The sequence below is a fragment of the Fistularia commersonii genome, chromosome 21, assembly GCF_037954325.1.
Source record: "Fistularia commersonii isolate RoL2024-O1a breed Wild chromosome 21, RoL_Fcom_v1.0, whole genome shotgun sequence".
NCBI classification, from domain to species: Eukaryota; Metazoa; Chordata; class Actinopteri; order Syngnathiformes; family Fistulariidae; genus Fistularia; species Fistularia commersonii.
The window spans coordinates 12,350,956-12,375,348 of NC_141304.1; the positions used below are offsets into that span (position 1 = coordinate 12,350,956).

A 24,393-nucleotide genomic window follows, 5' to 3' on the forward strand; every position below is an offset into this window, starting at 1 on the left:
GCGGGTTCACATGTTTCCTCGCTTTCATATCCGAAGAATAATGAATGACGCGTAGACATATGTAATGATCACAGGGCTGGATGAATGATGAGCCGGTAGTTAGCGAATCGTCATTTTTTTTTCTTTCTTTTTAGCCGTCGGTTTAAACGCACAACGGCCGGTTCGCCATCATTTTCTCGAAGGCCAAGCCGCATATTGTCAGATTCCAATTTTGGCAGGCTCCTGATAATGACCTTGAAATTCTTAGCTCCGCTTGTTTCTCTTGTTGGAATATATTGGCCTTGTTTCTGGTGTGTAGGTGGGCTTTGTATCAATCTTTGTGTTTTCACTCCTGCCTCATGTGGCTTCTTGTCCTCCCTGGATTTTTCCAATCTCCATGAATGACCTTGCCATTTCATTGAGTGTGTCCATATTGTGTGTGTCTAAACCTGGACCCATGTGGCCCCCGTGTGTCTCACCGCTGCCTGATGGACAGCCATTAACCCTCGGTGAAGGGGTTGACGAATATTTATGTCTGCCTGTCAACAGTGACACAGTACCCTCTGGGGATGAATTATATGTCTGTCTTACACTGGCTCCAATTGTGCAGTTCTATTCACAGCTAACTGCCGTATGCATGCATGCATGTGTGTGTGAGTGTGTGTGTGTGCACGTGTATGGGCGTGCATGCATGATCGCATTGCTGCGGCTTCAATATGAATGTGTGTGAGTTCAGGCCAGGGACATTTTCATACCCCGAGGTGAGCAGCAGGACGAGTTCGACATCCCTCACTGACATCTGACAAACCTCCCACTGACTGCAGAGGTCTGTCTCCAGCTTCCTAATTCTGTCACACTTGGCAACTCACTATTACTCTGTTTTCTGTGAGCAATAATATTATGTGACAAGTTGTGGCGCTTACACAAGCCAGCGCCTCGCAATATTAAGCCGATTGTGGGAATATAAGAATTCCCATTAAGATGTCCAGATAGTTTGAATCAGGGTAAATTGCTTGTGCCTCTGGTGCATCTCACTGGTGAAGAAAACACAGTGACGCCATGTGAGGTCCCAGGAGAGATGTTATTGTTAATCTGATAGTAATATTGATTATTGAATTCTGGTTACTGGACCACCAATCCCTCGTGAGCGGTAAACTATGAACGAGTCGGCTCGGTTTGTGGTTACGGATATTCCCAGTTTGCATTCACGGTGACTTCCTTCTCTTGCTGAAAATCCAACCGAGCACATTGAGCTGGCCTCTAACCTGCTGCTCAACTGTTGTCATAGATGATGGATTGCCGGCTAACAACCCCAAATTTGATGTAATATAGATGCATGAGTGCTGATGTTGCAGACGATCGCACACTGAGTTATTGTCAATGATTAGTTCTATTGGTATTGCACTTTTCACAGTAACATCACAATGTGCTTAACAAGCCAAATGGAATTAATTTTTTCAATGTTGTTAAAAAAGGAAACCGTTAAGAGAGATCGGGGAACAAATGGCGAACGTTAAATTCATTAAGAGAGGGATTTTTTATTATTTTTTTTAATATAAGATAGTTAACAGTTCCTGTTAAAAAACAGTGGCTCACAGCCCCTTCCAGCACACATTAAATTCACACAATGGAGCTGAAGAGGATATATTAACAAAAACAAGAAATAAATTGAGTCTTGTCCTCTTGTCAGGCTACCCCAGACTAGGAAGATGCCAAATGACCTATACAGAATTTTAGTGTATTTTATTTTTATTTTTTTCCTCTTATTTTTGCCACGATTGGAAATTGATCACAGCTTATTCACCCGGCTGGGAGGAAACAATCATGCTGTTTTGCTGAGAAACTCCAACGGTGCTTTGTAGACAAAGGAACTTTATCGAACCTCCTCTGGAGATGAGGGTATATAGATGATGATTGAATTTTCCTTTTTTGGGGCGGTGTACTACACCTAAATTTAGATTACATATTCTTGTGTGTGCGTGCAGTTTGCATTCACAGTGACTTCCTTCTCTTTCTGAAAGTCCAGAAATAAAATAAATAAAATAAAATAAAATAAATAAAAATATTGAATAAATAAATAAGAATAATGAAAATAATAATAATACTTATATAAATATACATTTATACATATGTATGTATGTATGTATATATATATGTGTGTGTGTGTGTGTATGTGGGTATATATGTATGTCTGTGTAATATATTTATAACATCATATGATATATATATATAGAGAGAGAGAGATTTCTGTGCATATATTGATATATATATATATATATATATATATATATATATATATGTATATATAAATATATTATATGATAATATATATACATGGATAGATAGAGAGATAGAGAGATAGAGAGATAGATAGATAGATAGATAGATAGATAGATAGATAGATAGATAGATAGATATGTCATATACTCCCACACACGTCTTGAGCAGAAAATAAAACAGAATAAATGAGGTTATCATCATACCTGGTTATTATTTAGGCTTAAACCTTAACTATACTCATCCTAATATGTTTACTGTTGACTTAAACAAAAAACGCTATCGGCCTCAACTGCTTTCTGTTGACATTTTGTACCGTTTACGCTGGCAGCACGTTGAAAAACAACCCCAGCACAGGCTCTTTTCAAACACTTTACTCCTCAAGTCTTCAAAAAGATCTCTCAATCCCTTCAACAACAAGGTAATCCCCCTTCCTTTTTCGCCCCATCCGAGTCGGAACCATGCATAAGCTACCTGCCCTCATCTCCGTCCGTCTGAATCCAAGCGGTGTTGCAAAGTTTCTTAGTTACGGCTGACCTTCAAGTGAACCCATCGAGATATTGTGAATGACGTCAATCAGTTAGTGCATTTTTTTAGGCATGCTAAAGTGAGACTGGTGATTTGATGTCGGCGCCATATGTTGCAGATGACACTTGTTTTTTCTAGTGTCTCGTGACAATCGAGTGTTTGTTTTTTTTTTTGAACGTCATGTTAAGGTGACATTTGGCTCAGTGTGACGTAAGGATGCGCGCAAACTCCGGAAGTGCACGAAAAGGGCTGAGTGTTCGAGTGGCGGCACTTTGACGGTTTTGATTAACTTCCCCTGAAAACAAGTTTCAAAGGTACAGCGTGGGTGTAATGATGATGGAGGCATGAGAATACCACCTGGACAATCCTGGGGTTTATTTTGACATTTTGGCAGGCGGAATAGTTTGAATCAACCGAGGCATCCGGCTTTATACCAGCGATGCTAAGTGGTGCTCATGTTTCGGGCGTTCAATTGGCAGCCTTTCATTTGAACTCAACAGTTTCGCTTTAACCGGCATTTACACGATTTTATTTCTTTATGAATGTGGGTTTTTTCCGGGGGGAAAAGGCTTTTACTGGAGGTGGACAGAAGACGTCACGGACAACATGGACAGCCAGGCTCTCATGGCTTTCATGCTCTGCTGAAATTATAACCGTGGAATATCAAATGGAATAAAGGTGATTTTATTTAATTCTGCGTTGCTTAGCAGTAAAGAAAGCCCACGCTAGCTAACTTTGGACTGATTTGGGCCAAAATGCTTTTCAGCTGCAAGCCTTGGAAACCCCTCTGTGGCATACCGTGCCAGAAGAGCTTAGACCTCCTTGTCTGCCCATCTTTCTTTTTCTGTCCAGTTTTTTCGCAAGAAAACAGGTGTGCAGTGTCCAAAATAGTAGCGATACCTGAGAAGTAGCTCCACTGTCTGCAAGAAGTATCTGGAAATGGACCTGGTTTCTGATTTCCAATCACCAACTATCTTCATCAAATGAGTTTATGGAACTTTAAGAAGACCCTTCCTCGGAGTGTGAGCTGAAACGCTTTTAGGAACTGAGGTCCATGGTTTCCTAGGTTCTATGAAGAAAAGGCGTGTATCCCGAAAAAGGTTCTTACTGCCAACAGTTCCTACAGTGTGAAAGAGACTTACCGTAATTTCCGGTCGATAAGCCGCAACTTTTTTCACGTAAACAACGATGCGGCTAATATACGGACTTTTTTGGGGGGATAATGAGCCTCACGCCGCTGAAACGTTTATCCTCGTCACATCGGACAGATGAAATGACCGGGAAATTCTGAGTCGGTTCAACTCTGATACCGAAGAAGACGACTTTGATGGTTTTAGTGCGCAGGAGGAAGCCCAAGATAGTGATTGGCTAGCCGGTGCGGCTTATATTGAGGTGCGCTCAATAGTCCGGGAATTATGGTACATGGTAGAACCAGCGTATGCTGCACTAACCCTAACCCTAACCCAAACTGAGGCTATTTAACCCTGACGTTGACAGGCGAGGTGTTTATTGGGATTTGTTTTTTGTTTTTTTTAATTCATTTTTAAAGTGTAACTGAAACATCAACTTGTCAGGTTTACTCTCTTTTAACTGGATGTCCTGAATTGATTGAATACAAACACTTTCGAAGCTTAACTGGGTACAAAACTTGAACTCAAATTAGAGCCTTTACTAGGCAGCAATGGATTGCTTTGAGATTAAGAAATTATCAAAATAAGATATTGGAAAATGAACGCATTTTTTGATCTAAATTAGTTTTATATATGCTGGTGTCATCCGTCGAAATACGTTTGAAACTACCTCGGTTGGAATTTCAGTCCTTCAGCTCTACATGCAGCGTGATTTTTATCTCCTTGTCTACTAACACGTAGCAGTTGGGAGCACACTCAATAAAATTTGGTCCGAGCCGTCGTTACACCCAAATTATAACTGCCGTCAGAATTTATCTTTGCCTTTTAAAATGACAACTTCTCACTAATCGCTCCTATTTCCTCCTTGCTCTGGTCATACCAACTCTGCCTTTCAAAATCTTACCAATTATCTTGCGATCTGGTCAGGATTTGTTATTCGCAATGCCGTTTGATTTTGTTTTTGGAAGGCGAGAAAGGAGACACTCTTGTGATTGAACCGCTTTGACTACAAAAGTACAAAACTCCTTATCGACGGTCGGTTTGGTTGGTCGGCTTCTCCTTCGAGGGAAATTCCGAGTCTTAACACGGTAAAAAGACAGTTTCCCGGAGGCCATTCTTCTGCCTTGTTGTTCTGTTAACACCTCATCTTCGTCCTTTTCCTCGCCCAACGTTGCAGCGTTGCAGGTCTTTTAAACTGGAAGCAGGACAGCCTCTTGCCTTGATTAGATTCTATTCCCTGGTCTGTGTAGGAACGTGGAGTCAGAGGTGGCTGGAGGTGGGTGGTGGGTGGTGCCTGAGCTCTTTCAGAAAGGACTCAGAATGCGAGAAAACCACAGGATGTGGGTAAAATGTGGTAGTTCAAGGAATAGAAATGTGCAACTTTTGTTTTCAGGGCATGAGGAATAATCATCCTTTTGATGACTTTGTGTGTGTATATATATATATATATATATATATATGCATACATATTATATCTGTATATATTTATTATTATTATTATCATTATTTTCACTCAAGAGGGAATTGAATTCCCCAAATGTAATATGTCATGTGGATATTTGCAAAATGAATAAAACCACAGAATGTAAGTAAGCTGTGATAGTTCAAGGAATAGAATTGTGCAACTCTTGTTTTCAGGGCATGAGGAATAATCATCCCCTTGATGACGTGCATATATACAGTATATATCTGTATACAGTATAAACAGTATCTATATTTATATATAGATAGGTATTTATTATGATATATATTATAAGTATATATTATAAATATACATATATATATACAATGGAATTTTATATATATATATATATGTATATATATATTATCTATTTATTTATTTGTGTATTTTTACTCAAGTGTGAATAGTATTCCCCAAATGTAATATGTCGTGGATATTTGCAGAATGCAGAATTTGAAAGGTTCTGCGTTGAATTGTACATATCAAAGCATGGGAGGGTACCGATTGAGCAGATGGGACGGGTGGGGGGGCACAAAACAACGAAAAGAACGGACCATTTCGTCTTTGCGTGCGGAGATGACGCAGCGCAGACGCAGTCTGTCAGACAGGTAGAAAGCCGCCTGTTGAATTTGCTTCCTTACCATCAAGCGAAGCTTCAAACGCCGCTGTCTGTCAAAAAGGTATCTCCACTGGTGACACGACCAATCTTTGACATAATACTCAGTCTGTCTCTCCAGTCCCAAGAAGGGGCTGTCATGCTTCAGCAGGCCGGATAATTATTTCCCTCTTATCCCTCCTTGCCAGGGCCAGTCCTAGCCAGTCGGAGCCGGGGACCGCACCACTTCCCATCACCTTTCTCTGTCTCTTTTCTTCTCCATCTCTCTCCTTCCATCCGTTTCACTTCGTCGGCCTCTCTAGCTTTAAGACCACCCCCCTCCCCCCCCCACGCCCCCACCCCGGTCCGTCTTTGTGCCTCCCTTTCTAGCCCTGTATCGCCTCTATGAATAGAAAGAGATTTGCACAGGCAAAAATGTCTCCACACTTTGAAAGAATTTACGCTCAAAAAAAAAAGTAAATGTCCCATAAAAGAGATGAGGAGTGAACGTCTCCATTACATGCTCTGCATTACTTATTTGATTCTCTCGCTCATGGTGGGGAAAAAAAAAAAAAAAAAAAAAAAGACCTTGCGCTTTCATCCACAAAGCCTTAATATTCTGCTACGATGTGAATGAAGTGCATTTCCACAGAAGGTACTAGGAATTAAACGATTCCCATAGAAGTTGAATCGGTCTAAAGCCAGCTGTATGTTTCGGCTTCTATTACCGCAACAAGGGTTATTGCTAATCTGCAGGCCATGTACATCGAATTTCATTCTACGAAGTTCCCCATGAGGAGGGGAGTCCGAAAAAACGAACCCCAGCCAAGTTGCCTTGGTATTCACGTGCTGCATGGCCGAAATAATAGCCACGGACTATCAGACGGGTTTAAGTGTTTTTATTTTCTCCCCGCACTGCTTCGCTGCGCAAAGAACCCAGCCGTTAGCTAACTCCATACTTATTTTGGCCAAAACGTTTATGTTCCGACGCCAGCCCTGGAAACCCCTCCGCAGCGAAGCAAGCCAGAAGAGCTTGGACGTCTTAGTCGGTCAATTTTTCACTGGTTTTGTCCATTGTTTTTTTTTTTTCTAAACAAAACCAATGACCGCAATAGTTATTAAAAACGTTGCCCCACAAGACGAGCCCGTCACCAAGCATCTACATCACATCACATTCCTTCGGAAGCGTGAAAAGACCCTGCCTCGGAGTAGGAGCTAAAACGTCACTCGGTACTGAGGTCCACGGGTCCTGGTTCCCGGTTCCTATGCTGTCCGAACGCACAAAAAAAAAAACCAACTTCGTTCCTGAAAAGGTTCTCGGAATCGCAAAAGGTCGCTACAGAGCGAAAGCAACTATTGATTTTCGATGGAAATGCCGAGTGACAAAGCTACAGCAGAGGATGAAAAGGGGGAAAATGTACCGCAAAAAGAAAACCAAACCGTGAAAAGCAGGTTGACCACTACAGGCTGTTTATCCTGATCCTACTTCAAGCACCGACTGAAATACAATCGCTGAGCCTCTCCGGCATCGGGCCCATCTTTCCAAGATGTGTGATTACAGCCAGCGGGCCCGTCTTGATTTGGAAGTCGTGCATGTTAACCTGTGGCCATAGGGCGTAGAGTGGGATCGAAAACAAATAAACAAGGCCTGGCAGAGCAGCCGGCGACAGTACAGGCTGTCTGCAGTAGATAAGACAGAACAATAGCCCTTAATAGGCCACAGAGAGACTCACACCCATCTCCAGTCCTGCCTCTTTCTACGCATATCTGCTTGCTGGTAACAAAGGAAACAAGATGCTTTCCCTTTTCTTTCTTTCCTGCAGAGAGATTAACAGTGCTTAACAGGGGTACGGGCAAGAAAATGTGTATCTGAGTGATAATTCAGCAACACTTGTGCAACTTATGAAAAGGAGCCTCGCGGAATGAGGGGAAACATAATGCTTTCGTTTCCCGCGGGGGGGGAAACTTGGAGGAGAAAAAGTACATCTCCTTTAACTCTTTCCTCCGCCTACGTGAGGACGGTGACGTTTTGAACGTTCAAAGGTGATGATTTTATACGTCGCTTTCATGGAGATGGTTTTGTAATGTAACCTGCCACCAACACAATAACATTCGTTGGCCACATCAACTCGCCAAATCCTCCGAAATGGAAAAAAAGATCCAAACCAGGCTACCGAAAAGGCAGTTTCTCATGCGAAGCCCCATTTTTAAAATATTTTTTCCCCCCACAGTAATACCAAAAAAAAAAAATGACTTGGCAGGTATTAGGATGCGGGTGCCAATGATCCCATTTTGCTAAATTTGAATAATTTCACTGGCATCCTGGGCGCTCGCGGCTCAGTGCCGTAACACCGCTTAAAAGAATGCACAAAGGTTCCTGTATAAAAGAATGAGCTGGCACATTATAGGTGCTGCCTTTACACTAAGCTGTGATGAAAGAAACCTGCTGCCAAGTTAACTCACCTGAAATGAATGCCTTTAAGGTTAGAGGTTCCAGTTGGTTGTGTGACAGGAGGTGAAATGGTACAGAGCGTGATGCTGGAGATTTTCGACAGATTGGAGAGTGCAGCGCTATTTCATACCTCAAAGTAGGCAGTAAAGGAGTCGGACCTTTGATTGGAGAAGGCATCGTATCAAAGAGATTTACCCGAAATTTCACCCGTCCCCCATTGAGGCATTGCAAAACCTTTATAGACACGGGATATTTTATATCTATATGATGTGGTACTTCACATATGAATGCTATCTATGGAAAAAAAAAATATTCTTGAGGAATGTACCTATTCAATTTTTACATTCATACGTCATATTCCAGCAAATTGGTTGCATAAAATGGACACAACTGCTGGTGATACATCTTTATTTCCAGTGTTTCAGAATATTTTAAATCTCTGATATTCAAGGCTGTGATGCAGCATTTAATTATTATACTGCAGTTCAAACAGCCAGGTTCTTGCATGCTGTACTCGTAAGAGTATTGTAGTATTTTACATCCAGTCTGCTTATCTGGATGACACTTCTGGCACGGACATAATATACCTTAGGTTGCATTCTGGCATGTAAACCTGAGCAATAGTACATGCAAAAAAACAAAAAACAAAAACAAACTTCCCCGCAAAGTGCATCTTGCTCCTCGCCACATCCATATCTCTACAAACTGCATTTACATCTGTGCCAAGCAACATAAATCATGTCTTATGTATCATTAATATACATGGGTGTCAATAGGAGACGCATGAATGGAAGAAATATGGTTCTTCCCAATAGAGACAGAGTTGAAAAATGGACTGCAGATAGGAGGGGACGAGTGCGTTGCCAGCTAAGCCGTGAAAAAGCATCTAAATCTCTGCTGCCCCCCAGTGGGGACGGGGTAAAGCTATGGATGCTCTGTTTAGAAGGTCCCTGGCTAAACACATAGAAGATACAGACGCTGATCAGACGACAAAGTGCGCATCCGCTAAATCTCCTTTATGCATCGATAGCTTAATATTAAATTTTGTCTCGCCGATTCTTTGCTCGAGATTCCGCTTCTTTTCCCTCGTTTTTTTTTTTGCAAACAAAAATACAAATACGTCGGGGCTGTCGTTCCATCCGCGTACATCTGCTTCACAAAAACCTCCACAAGGATCCTGGTCCCATCACCTTCATATGAGGGGGGGGGAAAAAAAAAGCCGTGTAGAATTTCATGGTGGCAGCAGTCATATTGACCTTGTGCCCCTGTTGTGGATTCAAGCAGCTCAGGGCAGGAGGGAAACACACAATCAGCACATGTGCCCTGAGGCAGCGGGGAAATACAGACACGAATACAGATACAGACACACACACACACACTCTCTCACACCCGGGCTGCCACATGCAGATCGTGCTTAACGCAGCATCAGAAGAGGCGGCTGAGGGTTTTTTTTTTTTTTTTTTTTTTTTTTTTTTTAGCACAAACACTTCAGAATCGTTTCACACCGTTCGTTTTCATCCAAAAACTGAACTCCGCCGTCCTGTTACACCGCCCGCTGCTCCTCACACGTGCATTCGCACCGGGGCGACGACATCGCAACAGTAGTCTTTTAAGTGCGTGCGCAGAAGTAGCGGCCTTCGGCTCAGGCAGAACAACGGCGTTGGGGGGTGTCATAAGTAGCCTGCATCTGGAGGTGGAAGGCGTGGAAGCTGGGATCAGACACCTAATACAGCGCCTCTCAGGTCGTGCATGGTCTCGTGCATCTAAATGTGTTACCTATTTAATTAGACCTTCTCGCTTTAGTATAAGAACTGCAACTGCTGACGTTCACACAGGATAACAGACATTGAGCTCATCGTAAAGGAATTAACAAATCCTCGTCACCCCCAATTTCATTTACACATGCCCTTCCTGTGTATATATCTTACTTATATTGTATATCGTCACCCTCTTAAAATAATCATCCAAGTCGGTTTTTTTCTGATTTTTTTTTTTTCAATTTTGCCAGAGGTGGTCAGCATCATGGGGAGATGATTTAGGCCAAAAAAAAAACAAAAAACCATTTTTGTAAAACGAAATGACTTCGACGATTATTTTAAGAGGGTGACGATATATTTCCCAAGCAATTTTAGTTAATGCTCGATATTGCTAAGTTAATATTTCTTGTTATTAACTCATAACTTATTCTCTCCAGCTAAATTTCTGTTATAAGGAGCTGTCCCACCACCACAAATTCCTGTGTACATTGTACATTTGGCGATTAAAGAGATTTGGATATTTATCAAACAAGGCCTGACGCACAAATAACCACTACCTGGAAAAAAAATCCCAGTAAAAACACCACATCGCTGGTGGCACGTCTTCTTTCTACCGGGCATACCTCCTCCTTCCTCTTTTCCCTCTCCTGCCATCTGGATGCAGATGCGGGGTTGTTAAGATGATAAAAAAAGCAGATTTTAACAGGAGGTTTGTCCCCTCTGTCATTGCACCGTTCAACAGACGAACACCATCATCATTAAGATCTGTTCTGAACCATGTGTTACCTGTTGTAAATGGGTGGATGTTTGCCGTGCACGGGCGTCAAGGGATTGCACGGCTGTATGTCTCGGTATTTTGTGTAATTTGTGAACATGTGCAGATTATCAATAGCCGCTTTTGCTTTGTAGGAACTTTTGGAAGTTGTTTGAACAGGAAATAGGCTCTTTTTAGGGTTCCATCGGAACTCATATGACGTAGATAGTCGTAGATTAGTAGAACTCATAACCCGTGCCCATTACTAGATATGTTTTTTGGGTTGCGGAGACCCGTTTTTATAAACTGTCGTGATATTTGTTTGGTTCTCGCATAAAAAAGAAAGGCTCTCAGGGCTCTCAGAGCAACGTAGATATTTTTAGATGGCTACGGAGTTATCTACACGTCCGAGCTGTGCAGGGAGAAAATAAAAACACTTCAGTCTGTTTGATAGTCCGCGGTTATTATTCCAGCCATGCAGAACATTAATGCCATGGCAGGTTAGCTCACCGTGCTGTCGGTGTCATCGTCCTCTTCTTCTTTGCCGCGGTTTGTTTTTGAGCGTGACTTGGAAAAAGACTCGTGTAAAACCATCATCTCACACCCGCTCACATCGAAAGACTAGTTTTTAGAGGTTTAATGGACTGAGATTTTACAAAGACCGTGAATTTTACAGGGTCACTATTTACTAAATTAAAACTCAATTCTTTCTGCATTTCCCCCCCCCCCCACCTTGCAACTCTGTCAACGGGTATTTGCAGATTATCTGCAATTTTACTCCATGTCTTTTCCATCTCCACTCGGTCGTGATGCGGACGGGAGTTGACAAGCCGGGCTGTTCTTCCCACAGCTCCACCATCCACTCCTCTTTTGGGACGTTCTACATTGATCAGAATATCCTTCGCCATCCCCTTTCATCCATACAACCAACAAATACCGTCTTTGCCGCCGATACCGCTATTGGTGATTGTTTTCGCTGTTCTCTCTTTTTTTTCGGTTTTGTTGGAGCTCGTCTATCGGTTTTCGATTGTGTTGCGTCACCGTAAAGACTGAAAGACTTGCGATAATATCACACGTGTTTGATATCGCAAGGCTAGGAAAAGACAAATAACCACCTTATACTTAACGACCGATATGACGGGGGAACGCTGAGACTCCGGTAAGACTCGAAGATTTCTTTCCCACGTTTCGGTTTGAAGTCCGCGACCGTAAAAATCGTTAGGCGTAAGCTCGGCATTGGGTGCACATCCCGGAACGAAATACGAGCCTTAGAGTTCTTCGAACTAAATCGACCATTTAGAAAAATAACATCTACTGCAACATTGATTTCTCATCGTAAACACATCGCCATTCTTCAAAATATCATTACCGTTGTCGGTATGGGGTCGTGACATCGGTTCGAACGCGTCGAGCCTCTTCATCCGCAGTTTCCCCCATTCTCCCGACTTAAATACCCGTCTTCCGCTCCTCCCGGTGTCGTATGCCTAATCACCGTGAAACAGTTCCCCGTGTTGACCTAACAGCTTGCTCAATTTCTTTGCACGCCACCTGACTCCTTATGCCTCTGCCTACATCTGTGTTTGTTCCCCGGCTCTTTCATGGCCGGTGCCGTTCTCTGTTGTTTTTAAGGAGATGCTCATTTGGGTAGGGTGCGGAGGACAATGCCTTGGCTGTCACTCTGATAGTTATCCAAGTCCTTGATCTTCTCTTCCTGTAAACATCATTACCGCACCCCGAAAAACATCCATATCCACGACAGGCGCGCGCACACCCACAAGCTGCTCATCCAAATCGGCGCTAACAGATTAGCAGTGATTATAAACAAACACAGAGGATTAATCCTGTGTGCTCACAGTCTACTTTTCCAGTGAGCTAGCCGGGGTAATTATCAAGTGCTAGATTGTTAGTGTAATCGCACACAGACACACACACACACACACACACACACATACTGGCCTCCTTTGCCGTGCAACTTGGTGATATTAGTATCGTGCTAATTTGGGGAGAAAAATGAAAATATCAACAGTTCCAAACAGACGCCGAGGAGGCACGACACCGAGGAAAAATAGGGAAGCTGACATTTTCGAGAAGGCCGCGATAGCAAGGTCGTGCGAGGAGGAGGGTTTGCGGAATTAATTTTTAGCTGACAAATTTACAACTGAATAGCTTCTGTAATTGCAAAACAATAACCCTGCCCACACTAAAAAAATTCAGCTAAATTTGGTTCCAAACATCCAAGCAATTGACAGGTTTGGTTGATGAATGATGTTAATTTTTTGTTTAAAAAGGAACAAATAAAGGAAAAATGGACACATTAAGTAACTGATGTTTATCTCCATTTATTTTTTTCACCTCCTGTTCATCACTGAAAAGGAAAAAAATCCAAGACCGTATTTTTTTTTTTTTTTTTTTTTTTAGAAAATAGACGAAAGATAAATATTCCTCCCCATCTGACCTTTTTATCCCTCCCGTCTTATCTTCTTACACATCTTCACCTCTGGTCCTCCTTCCTTTTCATCGGTTTTCTCCATAGCTTTTCACATCTCATTTCCGCTTCATTGTGCTCCTCTATCTCTTTGTAACACCTCAATTTCTCCTCTAATCCCCGCTCTTTTAATCAAGACGTCGACTTCGATATTCGTTTCGCTTCTCCTCTCCCCGGCCTCCCCGTCACACCTTTACCTCCTGCTTTGAAAACAAAGCCGCCGGCTGATGGCGTCCTCTGGGACGGCACGTTTGGCTGTCGGCCCCGTCGAGCTCGCCCGCGCTCCTGTTCAGGGGTCGGGGTTCATCGTGCACGGCGGTCAAAGTTCACCCCGGTTGAACACCGCGCTGCGCTTGAGTCCATTTGTTCCTGTCAGAGAGACTCCTCCGAAACGACAACGGCCGAGTTGATTTTTCGGAATAAGAAATAAGTGATCTGTAATCACTTTCCCCTCAGGTGGAGGCCATCTTGGTGAACATCTTCGGGGGGATCGTCAACTGTGCCATCATCGCCAACGGCATCACCAAAGCGTGCCGCGAGCTGGAGCTGAAGGTGCCGCTGGTGGTGAGACTTGAAGGTAGGGGAGACGTGCGCACACACACACACACACAGACGTATATCCCGCCCGTCCGAATATCAGACCATTGATTTCCATCTAGCTTGTGTTGAAAGCATTTGTCGGTAATGGATGTTTCTGATGATGATACTGAGCTTACAGTCGCTCATCTTGATGAGACGCTCAGCATATTGTGCATTTTGTTACCGAGGTAATCGAGCATCTATTTAAAGCGGCCTATTTCATCTGACGCCAAGTGCTCTGTCACATTTATTTATTTCTTCATTTGAATATTTATTTTGCTTTTGCCACTTTTATTGCTTTTTTTTTTGTTTGTTTCTTTAATATCTGTATAAGGAGTAAGGAGCTTTAATTAAAAATAGTTATTTCTATTTTCCTCTTTAATTAGTTTATTAATTTGTTTTTTTGAAATGTCGGTTTGTGGTTATTTCTAAATGCTAATCTTTTTTTTTTTTAACTTTTTTATAAGTACTGTTTTTTATTTTCCTCTACTCTAAACTCCTAAAGCCACAAGACCATGTGCGAAGCAGGCTAATTGATATATTGAGGGGAATATCCAAATCCTCGGGTTTTAAAAAACAAAAAAAAAAGAAATATTGCAGCAAAGTAGCAGGATTTGAAGCACCTCTTTTTCACCTTGGCTAAACTTTGAAACTATTGTGCTATTGCTGCTCCGGTCTCGGGAGCCTATCCATCTTCATTGTGCCTCAGTGTCCCAGTATGACTAGCAGTGCATTTCTCATACGTGTCACATTCTGCCGCACCCGTCATTAGCGGCGGCCAGAATAACAGCGGAGACGGCACTGATTGGCTCACCTTTCAACCCGTGTATGCTAATGGAACCTCTGCAGGTGTGTTTGCACGCACGTGCGCGTGTAAGTCCGTGCACGTCCGCACACGCGCCAATAGGACTCCCAGAGGCACAGGGCCAGTTCGTAGTTAGCTTAATTGTCAAGATCCTGCTGAGCGGTGTATCCAGAGTTGAGAGAGAGAAAGAGGGAGAGAGAGACCGTTAGCCTTCAGGATGTCGCACCGTATGTCTTTGCAAACACCATTATGATTTGTAGGGGTGTAAGGTGCTCCTGCGAGCCAGCTGTGTGGAGATTTACTGCAGACGAGTGTTCAAAATTGTAGTTGACTCTGAAATATACATTGTCGTTTTCATGGAGACATCCCGTTATGGTTTGTTAAAAAGTAACGTACACAAATATCATGCAGGGGCGGAGTTTTCTTTTTTTTGTGCCGAAAACTGTGGCTATAACAATGACAGATGTGCGGCCTGAACCCGAACTGCCCGGCGCGTACGCGTTGTGCCCGGGAAGAAGTGTGCCAGTTCCAATATTTGAGATACAAAATATGGATCTGTGTACTTTGCATCCCGCGCCCGTCTTTGCATTCCTAATTAGGTTTCCAGCTAAACGCGGAGGAAATCGCACACGTCCGAGCGCCAGCGGGAAATCTATATCGTTACATTTAATAATCCCAGATCTATTTAATCAAATGCACCTTAATGTATTTTGATGCTTATTCTTTTTTTTTTCCCCCTTTGTTTTTTTTTTCTAATTTCTTCAATCACATTTAAATTTCAAATGCTGTTTTTATCACTCAACTGTTATGATGTTTTTTTCATCTTACCAGGGACATTATTGGCAATCAAAATAAAACCCTCCGCACTCATTCCTCACACCAAACCCCAGCCATTCAGCTTGACTCACTAACAGACTGAGTCCAGAAGGTCACCGCTGGTGGCGAGGCCGACCACATTTTCCGTGGCCCGGGCCTAATCCAAGATTTAGCCGCGGGTCATTACATCTCGGCCTGCGGTCTTGTGGAGAAGATTGTTTCAAAATCAATCAGCTCAGCTTGCAAGGCTTGACCACGGGGCACTGGGAACGGCCCAGCGCTCTTCAACGGGATCAGAATGGATTAACTGGCACATGTTTAATTGGGAGGACTCTTTTAAAACGGCCTGGGTTGATTGCATTGGAGGAGACTTGTGTATTCCCGTATGCTGAGAGAAGACCGCGCATGTGCTCGAGATGCAGGTGGAGTGTTTTTTTCCGGTTTCTTTCCGTGCCGTTCTTTCGACATTGTCCTGCCGCTATTTGTTTTGTGCAGAAATACAGATGCGCGCACAAAAGTGTTTAAAAATGATGTCAGAATATCTGTAGAAGAACTCCACTGCCCCCTTTAGCCACACCTTGAAAATGAAAATGGATGCTTTGCCCCGCTGTCTGCCACTACAGGGGGGTGGAAAAAATACCCTTAAATAGCCCAAAGGGTGCAGCAAAAAAAGAAGGTGCCTGCATTCGTTTAACTCTGTTCCCCTGCCTATTGATTTACCAGGCCATTCCACTACTGTCTGTCAAACAGCAGAGGCTATTTTCCCTGGAAAAGGAGATTCGGTCATTTTTCTCCCATTTAATTAAAACAAGGTGCAAGGTCCCTTTTGTATGGCTGAGATGGCCCCTTCTGTCCTGACAGTGTCATTACATCTCCAATACATCCACACACACACACACACACAAACAGAGCATTTGTGCAACTTGTGCGCGCGCACACACACACGCACAGCCATTCAAAAGAGCACCCACACATATCATACTGCACATTCTGCTGTGAAATGCGGAATAACAGCAACCTGCTAAAATTGATTCCAGCCTGAGATGTTTAGACCAACACATTCTGGACACATTTATTTGTTATTGATCATCACCGTGCAATGCTTTCTGGTGCATGGAGGCAGCGATCAGAATACTTGAAAAAAAAAATGACACCACACAAAGACTGATTTTATTCTTTTTATTATTATTATTATTTTATTATTTATTTATTTATGTTTTTGTTTTTTTTTCGCCAGCATATATTCTGTGTCTTGAAATGTAGAAGTGATGCCGAAGTCACCGGGAAGCATCTCACTCACTCACATTTAGACTGGGTGTGTGAAGGACCACATAGCAATCTCTTGAGCGTGTGGTCTATATTTTTCCTCAGTGAGTTGAGACATTATGGAAATGGTGCACCGATGCCGCCCAGAGCGAGCGGTTAACCAAGAAAACCAAAACTATTATAGTAATAAAACACCCGTCCCGGTTGATCTCGGTGCTTTGTCCGATGTGTCAGCCATCAAGAGGTGGGAGATGGATGGACGCACAGAAAACACCAAGAAAATGCTGGGGTTCGTCATTCAAAGTGCAAATGGGATCATTAATCCCTTAAATTTTGCAAGTTTGCCCTGCAACATTATAATGAAAAATCAATTGTTTAAATGCTTACTTATCAGTTCTTCACATGCAAGACAAAATCTTCCACTCGAGGTGTGTGTTGGTTTTCCAATCACTTCCAAAAAACACTCCTTCTTTTCCCTTTCCCCTCAAGCGTTTCCGTCAAACCCACCCTTCTGCATCCTCTTCTCTGACCCTCATCTACCGTCACGTCTTCTCACTCCGTCCATAAACCTCTTCTCTGGTTTTCCAGTTCCACCCTCAGGTCTTCACTATCCTTCCAAACCATCTTGAGTCTGACTTTCTCTCCAAAATACTCCTAAAAAAAACACCTGTCCTAGTTCTTCCCTGCTTCTGCTGCTGCACAATGAAATCTAAATGGAACTGGGTCTCAACCGGCTGTTCATCACAAACCTCCACCCTGGTTTTTCCAGCAGGCAGAATTCTTTTATCCGTTTTAACCGAAATCGTTCGTAACCACCGGTGTCAGATTTTCATGAATTCAAAGCGGGTTTAAATTCTGACGCCAGAACTCGCCCGAAATCGAATACAAGCAATCGCAGAAGGAGCGGAGTAGCAGAAGAAGTTAATTGATGCGCGTTGATTGGACGCCCGCCGCCATTTGTAAACAACATTTTAAAGAACAAGTCTAGACAAGAGACGAAACATAAATACTCGTGAATATCGACTGGCGCCGACTTCAAAGCGGAGGCTTCCTCGGCGCCGAGGAGCCTCGGCGCTCGGCTCGGACCGGCGGCATTTGATGTTTGACACCCAGGAGGAGGAGAGGCGGAGCCGGGCTCTTCTTTTTATTTTTTTCCGGCTGCGAATAGAAAAACGCCGCTTGCCGCTGATTATTATGTGAATTACCGATCAAAGCCAGAACTAGAAAATAACAATTGTTGATGAAAGTTTTTTTTTTTTTTTTTCTTCTTCGAGGTAATTGGATCGGCGCAACTTTCCGCAACCGTGACTTGAGGATGTCTTCTCAGATGTCCTGTTATATTTTGGATTGTTACACTTTTTTTTTTTTTTTTTTTCGCATTCATTAAAATCACAATCGCTTTTAGTCACCGTGAAGATTTGCTTCCACAAATACGTTTTTCAAAGTAACAAGACGAGGAGGCGACGGCTCCAATCGTGCTACAAATGAAGGTCGGCGGCACGATTTATGTTCAAAGACGACGTCTGGAGGATTCAGCTTTCGGTTGCCAGCTCGATGAATAAATCACAATGTAAATAATGGAATTACTAGTTAAAGTCGACTGTATTATAGTTTAATGAGCCCGTGGTTGTTCAAACACGGTTTTAAAAATTACATGCAAAGAGTCTGTCCCTGAAAGACGCCTTGTTCCTCCCCGCTGTCTCTTTCCTCTTAATGGTCGTACTGAATATGCGTCCCCGATACCGGTCCGTCATCAAGGACGCCCGAAACAGCATCCGTCAGGGTCCGTAACATCATTTGGAGAGACTAACGAACAGCTCGGAGATTCACGGCTCTCTCCGGGAGGCGCCTCAGGATTACGGCCGCTCCAAACTCCGATTATACTCTCCGCTTTATTGCTTTTAACTGAAATAATGCAGAAATAAGTACGTCCCGGTTGGGCTCGGTGCCGAGGATTAACTTATTGTTGGGTTTGTCAGAGAAAGTAGTTAAGATCAGATCCGCGTCTGATAGGTTTGACCCGTCCTCTACCTTTTGAGGTAACTCGGCAAACGCGTAATCCATCTCCGTAATTCCGTAGTTGTAGTCCTGACACTCTTTTTTTTACAAACCCCTGATTCCCGATGGGGAAAAACTAAAGCCGATGGAGTTTTGTGACCGCATTGAAAAGTGCAAACTGGGTTTAAAAAAAAAAAAAAAAAAAAGCAAACACTGTGTATCAGGTTGTTTATGTGATGGCAGAGTTCAAATACAAGTCTGACAAAAGAAACCAGACATAGGAAAGGCGCGGGTCGGTCCTTTCTGGGCAACCATTGATCGAGGATGACAAGAAGACTAGTTTCATGCACACCTTTCAGGGCTCAGTCTGAGGGAACAGAAACACTGTTCTCAGTCCCGGCCATCCGTACGCTGTAAAAATTGTTTTAAAAAGATACTTTTGAGTTATACATTTCTCATTGGAAAATCCACACGTTGACCCCGGTGATAATAATCTTTGGAGAGCGACACGACTGACGCTTGGAAGGGCGCTTGGATGTACAGACGCCATTTCGGACAGATATTTTTTTAAGCTGATCTTAGAACCGTCAGTTGGAATTCGGTTCCGGTAAACTAGCATCCGGCGGGGGAACTATTTGGTTTTGCATTCACGCAGGCAGTAAGGGCCCGCGGTGGGGAGCGTCTGTGACGTGCAACGTAAACGCCACGCTCAAAAGCAAAACCACCGGAATGTAATGGAAAGCAGACACGGACAACATGGAGAGCGGAGCTGCCACAGCGTTCATGTCCTCCATGGCGGGAATGATAACCACGGACTACATACGGATTGAAGTGTTTATATTTTCTGCCTTCACCGTCGGAAGAACCCGGCTGTAAGCTAACGCCCAACTTATTTACGGCAAAATGTTGATGTTCCTTGGAAATCCTTCTTCTACAGCAGGCCAGAAGAGCTTGCACTTCTTTGCTGACCCGTTTCTTGCTGGATCCGTCCATTTTGACGCAAGAAAACAACCAATCGGTGATCACGTTAGTATTTAAAATAAATGGAATGCTTATAGGCATGGAGTTCCACCAATTACCAAGCCACCTGTTAGTTCCTATGGAACAGCTAAAAGACCCCGCCTCGGTGTTGGAGCTAAAATGGTTCTAGGAACTGAGATTCACGATCCCCGGTCCCGACGCTGTCCGAATGCACGGGGAAAAAGCATCTTTGTCTCTGAAGACCTTCCAGGAACTGCAAAAAGTTCCTACAGTGCGGAAGCAGCTATTGTGTCTGCTTGCAGAAATCACAAAAACCAGCGTTGACCAGGTCTCAAAGCAATAGTGCCGTCCACCAGAGCTACATTACCTGCCGAGAAAACCGCACGTTCCTGTCAATCTCACGTATTGCTTTTATGCATGTGCTTGATTTTGCATGAAATGCACATTTTGTGCTTCTGTGACGTGCACTGCTGAGAAGATCGCCCCCCCCCCCCCCCCCCCCCCCCCCCAATAATTCCGACCATCACCGTGACTTCCATCCTTTCTCCGTTCATCAGTCCGGATCAACCCACGTTTGTAAACACGACATTATAAATATGCCACCCTGTGAAACCGACACCTTCTCTGAATGTGGATTGAATAGCCACAACGCGTCCTTTACATTTGACCCCGTCGGACGGAAGCTTTTGTACGTCTTTACCGCGTCAACACTCGATTAGCTGCAATCTCCAGGAGTCATCTCTGGAATAGCTCGAGCTTTAACCGCCTCCTGAAACTCACAGCCTGCAATTGACTTCCACATTAAAGTGACACGCTCGCAACGGTCTCCAGTAAAAGTACTAATTAGCTCCTTGCTGAAGTGGCAGTAGATCACGCGGGAAAACGGACGGGTCTTTTGTCGGGCTCGGCTTGAACGGAGAGTTCCTCAATCATTATGCGGCTTTCGAATGATCCCACTGTGTCATTTTTTTTTATTTATTTTTTTCTCTTTTATTTGAATTTCCAGCGCGGGTTTGTCTGGGAACCAAAGTTCAATGCGGCAAGTGAGTTTGGAAAGAAAGCAAACTGAGCAGCTCTTTGTTTAAATATCAGATGATGGGTAATAATGATGAGAAGCTCCAGCAGACTCCAGAAGTGTCGAACAAATATTCCCTCACATCAAGCTGCGACTAAAAGAGAGAAGCTATTTTTATTTTATGTTTTTTTTTTTTCCAAATAAAATCATTTCATATTTCCCATGTTTTGCATGTTCACCCATCCAGGCTGTGAGTAGGTCTCTGGCAGCACCTAGTGGCTGCAGGTGAAACACGCATTCATGCACTTGAAATACTTCATACACACACACCCACACACACTATCTCTCTCACACACACACACACACACACACACACACACACACACACACACACACCTATTGGTGTTGCATCCAGCTCGACTCTGTCCTTGCCTTTGCTGCTGTGAGCCATCAGTGCTCCCTGCTGCTCACAGTGGAACTGCATTCAACTCCCTCTTCCACCTGCATGCTCACACACACACACACACACACACACACACACACACACACACACACACACACACACAGAGGGAGGCAGTGTGAAAGAAACAAAGGCACGCAAACGTTGCTTTCTTTCTAGAACCCCAAGGTGTGACTCCACCATCAGACACACGAGCTGCACAGATGCAGCTGTAACTAAACAAAGCCAAACGCATTTTTTCCCGCTCATGAATCTTTATCATCGGGGTAAAAAAAAATAGCAAAACTGCACGTGTTGTTGACTTTTCTTTCGCTGCGCCGCCGTGCATTATTTCCGCGGGCGTTCCCCGTCTCCCCCGCATTGCGCTCTTAGCGCGTACGGACGCCTCTCTCAAAGTGCATTGTGCAGAAACTTGCTGTTTTACGGATCCATCGATTCCAATGTATTCTCACAAACTATAGAAAACGACAGGTGACGGCGTCACAGTTTTTTTGGACACACGGCGTGAGAATAATGTACGTTACTCGATGAGAGAATGACATCTTGTGTTTGTGCGCTGGTGAGCGAGGCCCCTTCCTGCTCTCGTAGCAATTAATTACACCGCGGAATTGATTGCTTGGAGCGCAAGAACATCAGGATGTGTTTTGAATGACTTATTATCCGGTTGGACGAAAAAGATGAAATTTTAGGCGTTAAGAGGTGCTGGTAATTTAACTCCTCATAAGAGATCTATTGATCTGAGCAGCCAGGTTACCAATATCATGCGGTTTAAGTTACATGCTAGCCTGCAAAGCTAAGTCACACACTCTAAATACTTAATGCTCATTGAAAAATACCTTTGAAAAGATACCTAATTGTCTTTATTGAATATGATGAAATACTCTCTTAAATTCCGCATGTTGTATTTCTGAACTTTTTAACGTATCCCCGGTATTAATTTGTTTAAACCGCCGCACTTCTGCAGCTGGATGCCGGGGTGCAGGGATGGCTTGATAGATCTGAAACGTCTCCGCTCGCACTCTTGGTCACACACCTCCGCAAATCTATTTTCGATTAACGCCGAGACGATCCATACTCCGGCAAATGAATGCGCAAACAAAGTCGACCTCTGCCTCTCCATCACTCTGAGCCGTGAAACGGCAAGAGCGATAATAAGTCTTTGTTTTTGTTTTTTTTTGTTTTTTCTCAACCCGCGTTGGACCGAAAGCGGGTCGACGAAACGATGGAGTAAAAAGACGAATGGAGCGTTTCGTTGCCAAATGTCGGTTAAAGAGCCGAGCTCATCCGGATTCCCTGACGCGTCGTCTCGGTGCATCACGCAAACAGCTGGCTTTGCTGTTTCAGCATCAAGGATGTCCCCGCTTCGTTTAACCTTTTTTTTTTTTTTTTTTTTTTTGCTCTTTTGCCCTTTGCCTCGTCCGCCGCCCTCCCTCCGCCCTGCTCTCACTCCGCATCCCTCCGCCCCGCCCCGCCCGCTGCCCTGTGTTGTGACAGGCTTGTCAGGTTTGCGTTTGGCTGCACAGTGTGCGTCGCTGGGAGGCTGCCAGTTCAGTGTGTTAAGCCCGGAGCTTGCGTTAGTCCCTCTTTTTTTTTTTTTTTTCCTCTCTCTCTCTCCCCGTCTCACTATTTTGCTGCAGCTCAGCCGGAGCGCAGACGTCCCCCCCACCTCCCCGCTCGTGTCACCCGGCACCTGCTGCTCCCGAATCCTCGCTTCGGCCCGGGAAGCCTTCGTCTTTCCCCCTCGTCCGCGCCGATCGCAGACGAAGCCACTTTTGGATCAACGGTCGCATTTTCTCACCTTCCACCCAGAACTTTGTCCATCTGTCAGCCGTGCTGATTGATTCCTCCAAAGGAACTCTTGACTTTCACACACTGTGCTTTTTCTGTTTGTTTTTTAGATTTAACACCAGCGCAGATGGTAGCCGGAGCGCAGCCTGCTTTGTGATTTCTTTTTCCTCCCCGTTCTGACGTTTTTTTTTTGTTTCTTTTTTTTTTCCCCTCCCGTGTCTGCCAGGGACCAACGTGCACGAGGCCAAAAGGATTCTGACGGAGAGCGGCCTGCCCATCACGGCGGCGGAAAACCTGGACGACGCCGCCAGGAAAGCGGTGGCCGCCATTAAGAAGTAGAAAAAAAAAAAAAGTATCGGCCTAGTCGTCGTCAGACTTCCGCTCTCTCGCCTCCGAACGCACGTCAGCCTGAAAAACCAGCCGTTTAATTCACCGCCTGCAAATTAGCGGTTCTTGCGTAAACGCTTTCTCTCTGTCTGTCAAATGCAGATTCATTTAAGACAATTAGTTATATTCTGATTGAGTCATTGTATCAAATTAGGCGTATTCGCAGACCATAATAAATCCACAGCACCTCGATTAGTTATGAGACGGAGGGCCGACTCTCTGCATTCCACTGCCTTCTCTTCTTTTGTTGTCGTTTTTTTTTTTATATAGATTATTTGCGTGCGGCTTTCTCCGTCTCCGAGCCGCAGCTATTTGAGCGAGAGATAATCGTCAAATTATTTAATGACGTTCTTGAAAAAAAAAAAAAGAAAAATCGAAAATCCATCAACAGAAACGCATCGGCCCGTTTTCTTCGCGGCTTCATCGTCTGCATCTGAATCTTTCAAAAGCCTTTTCTGTCTTAAAATCAAGCAACGTCCCAAGTTGTGACATCTTATTTGTAAAGTGCTTCATCCAGTCGGGTGCTTCGTACGTCTGTGCCTGAAGGAGCTCACAAACTGTCCAGCCGGTTCTCGTCAACGAGGAAAACCTCGGTTTAAAGGGCAAATGGTACATTTTTGTATAATCACCGAAGGGACGTCTCCCGGGGGGGTGGGGGGGGCACCCTGTACATAATTTTAAAAATTAAAATCAATTTACTTCATTGTTTGGTTAATTCTTTACTCAGAGATGTAGAAGATGAGCGGAGCTTCTCGGGTGAGTACATTCTCAATCGCAAACATGAAGTCATATTCGTAAAGTCGACCCTCGGCGGTCGGCAGCTGCAGGTTTTGTGACCCAGAGAACTCTTATTATTTTATTCATTTATTCATTCATTTC

General features: G+C 43.8%; 1 protein-coding gene across 1 annotated transcript in view; it reads left to right on the top strand.

Annotated features, from left to right (window-relative positions):
- Positions 1-24,217, top strand: part of suclg2 (succinate-CoA ligase GDP-forming subunit beta) — a 102,174-nt gene extending 77,957 nt beyond the window's left edge. Inside the window, exons 10-11 of the mRNA XM_086168645.1 lie at positions 13,876-13,996; positions 23,354-24,217. Coding sequence (XP_086024771.1) covers positions 13,876-13,996; positions 23,354-23,466 — 234 coding nt within the window. The 3' untranslated portion in view covers positions 23,467-24,217. The remainder of the gene's footprint in view (positions 1-13,875; positions 13,997-23,353) is intronic.
- Positions 24,218-24,393: the final 176 nt, after the last annotated feature.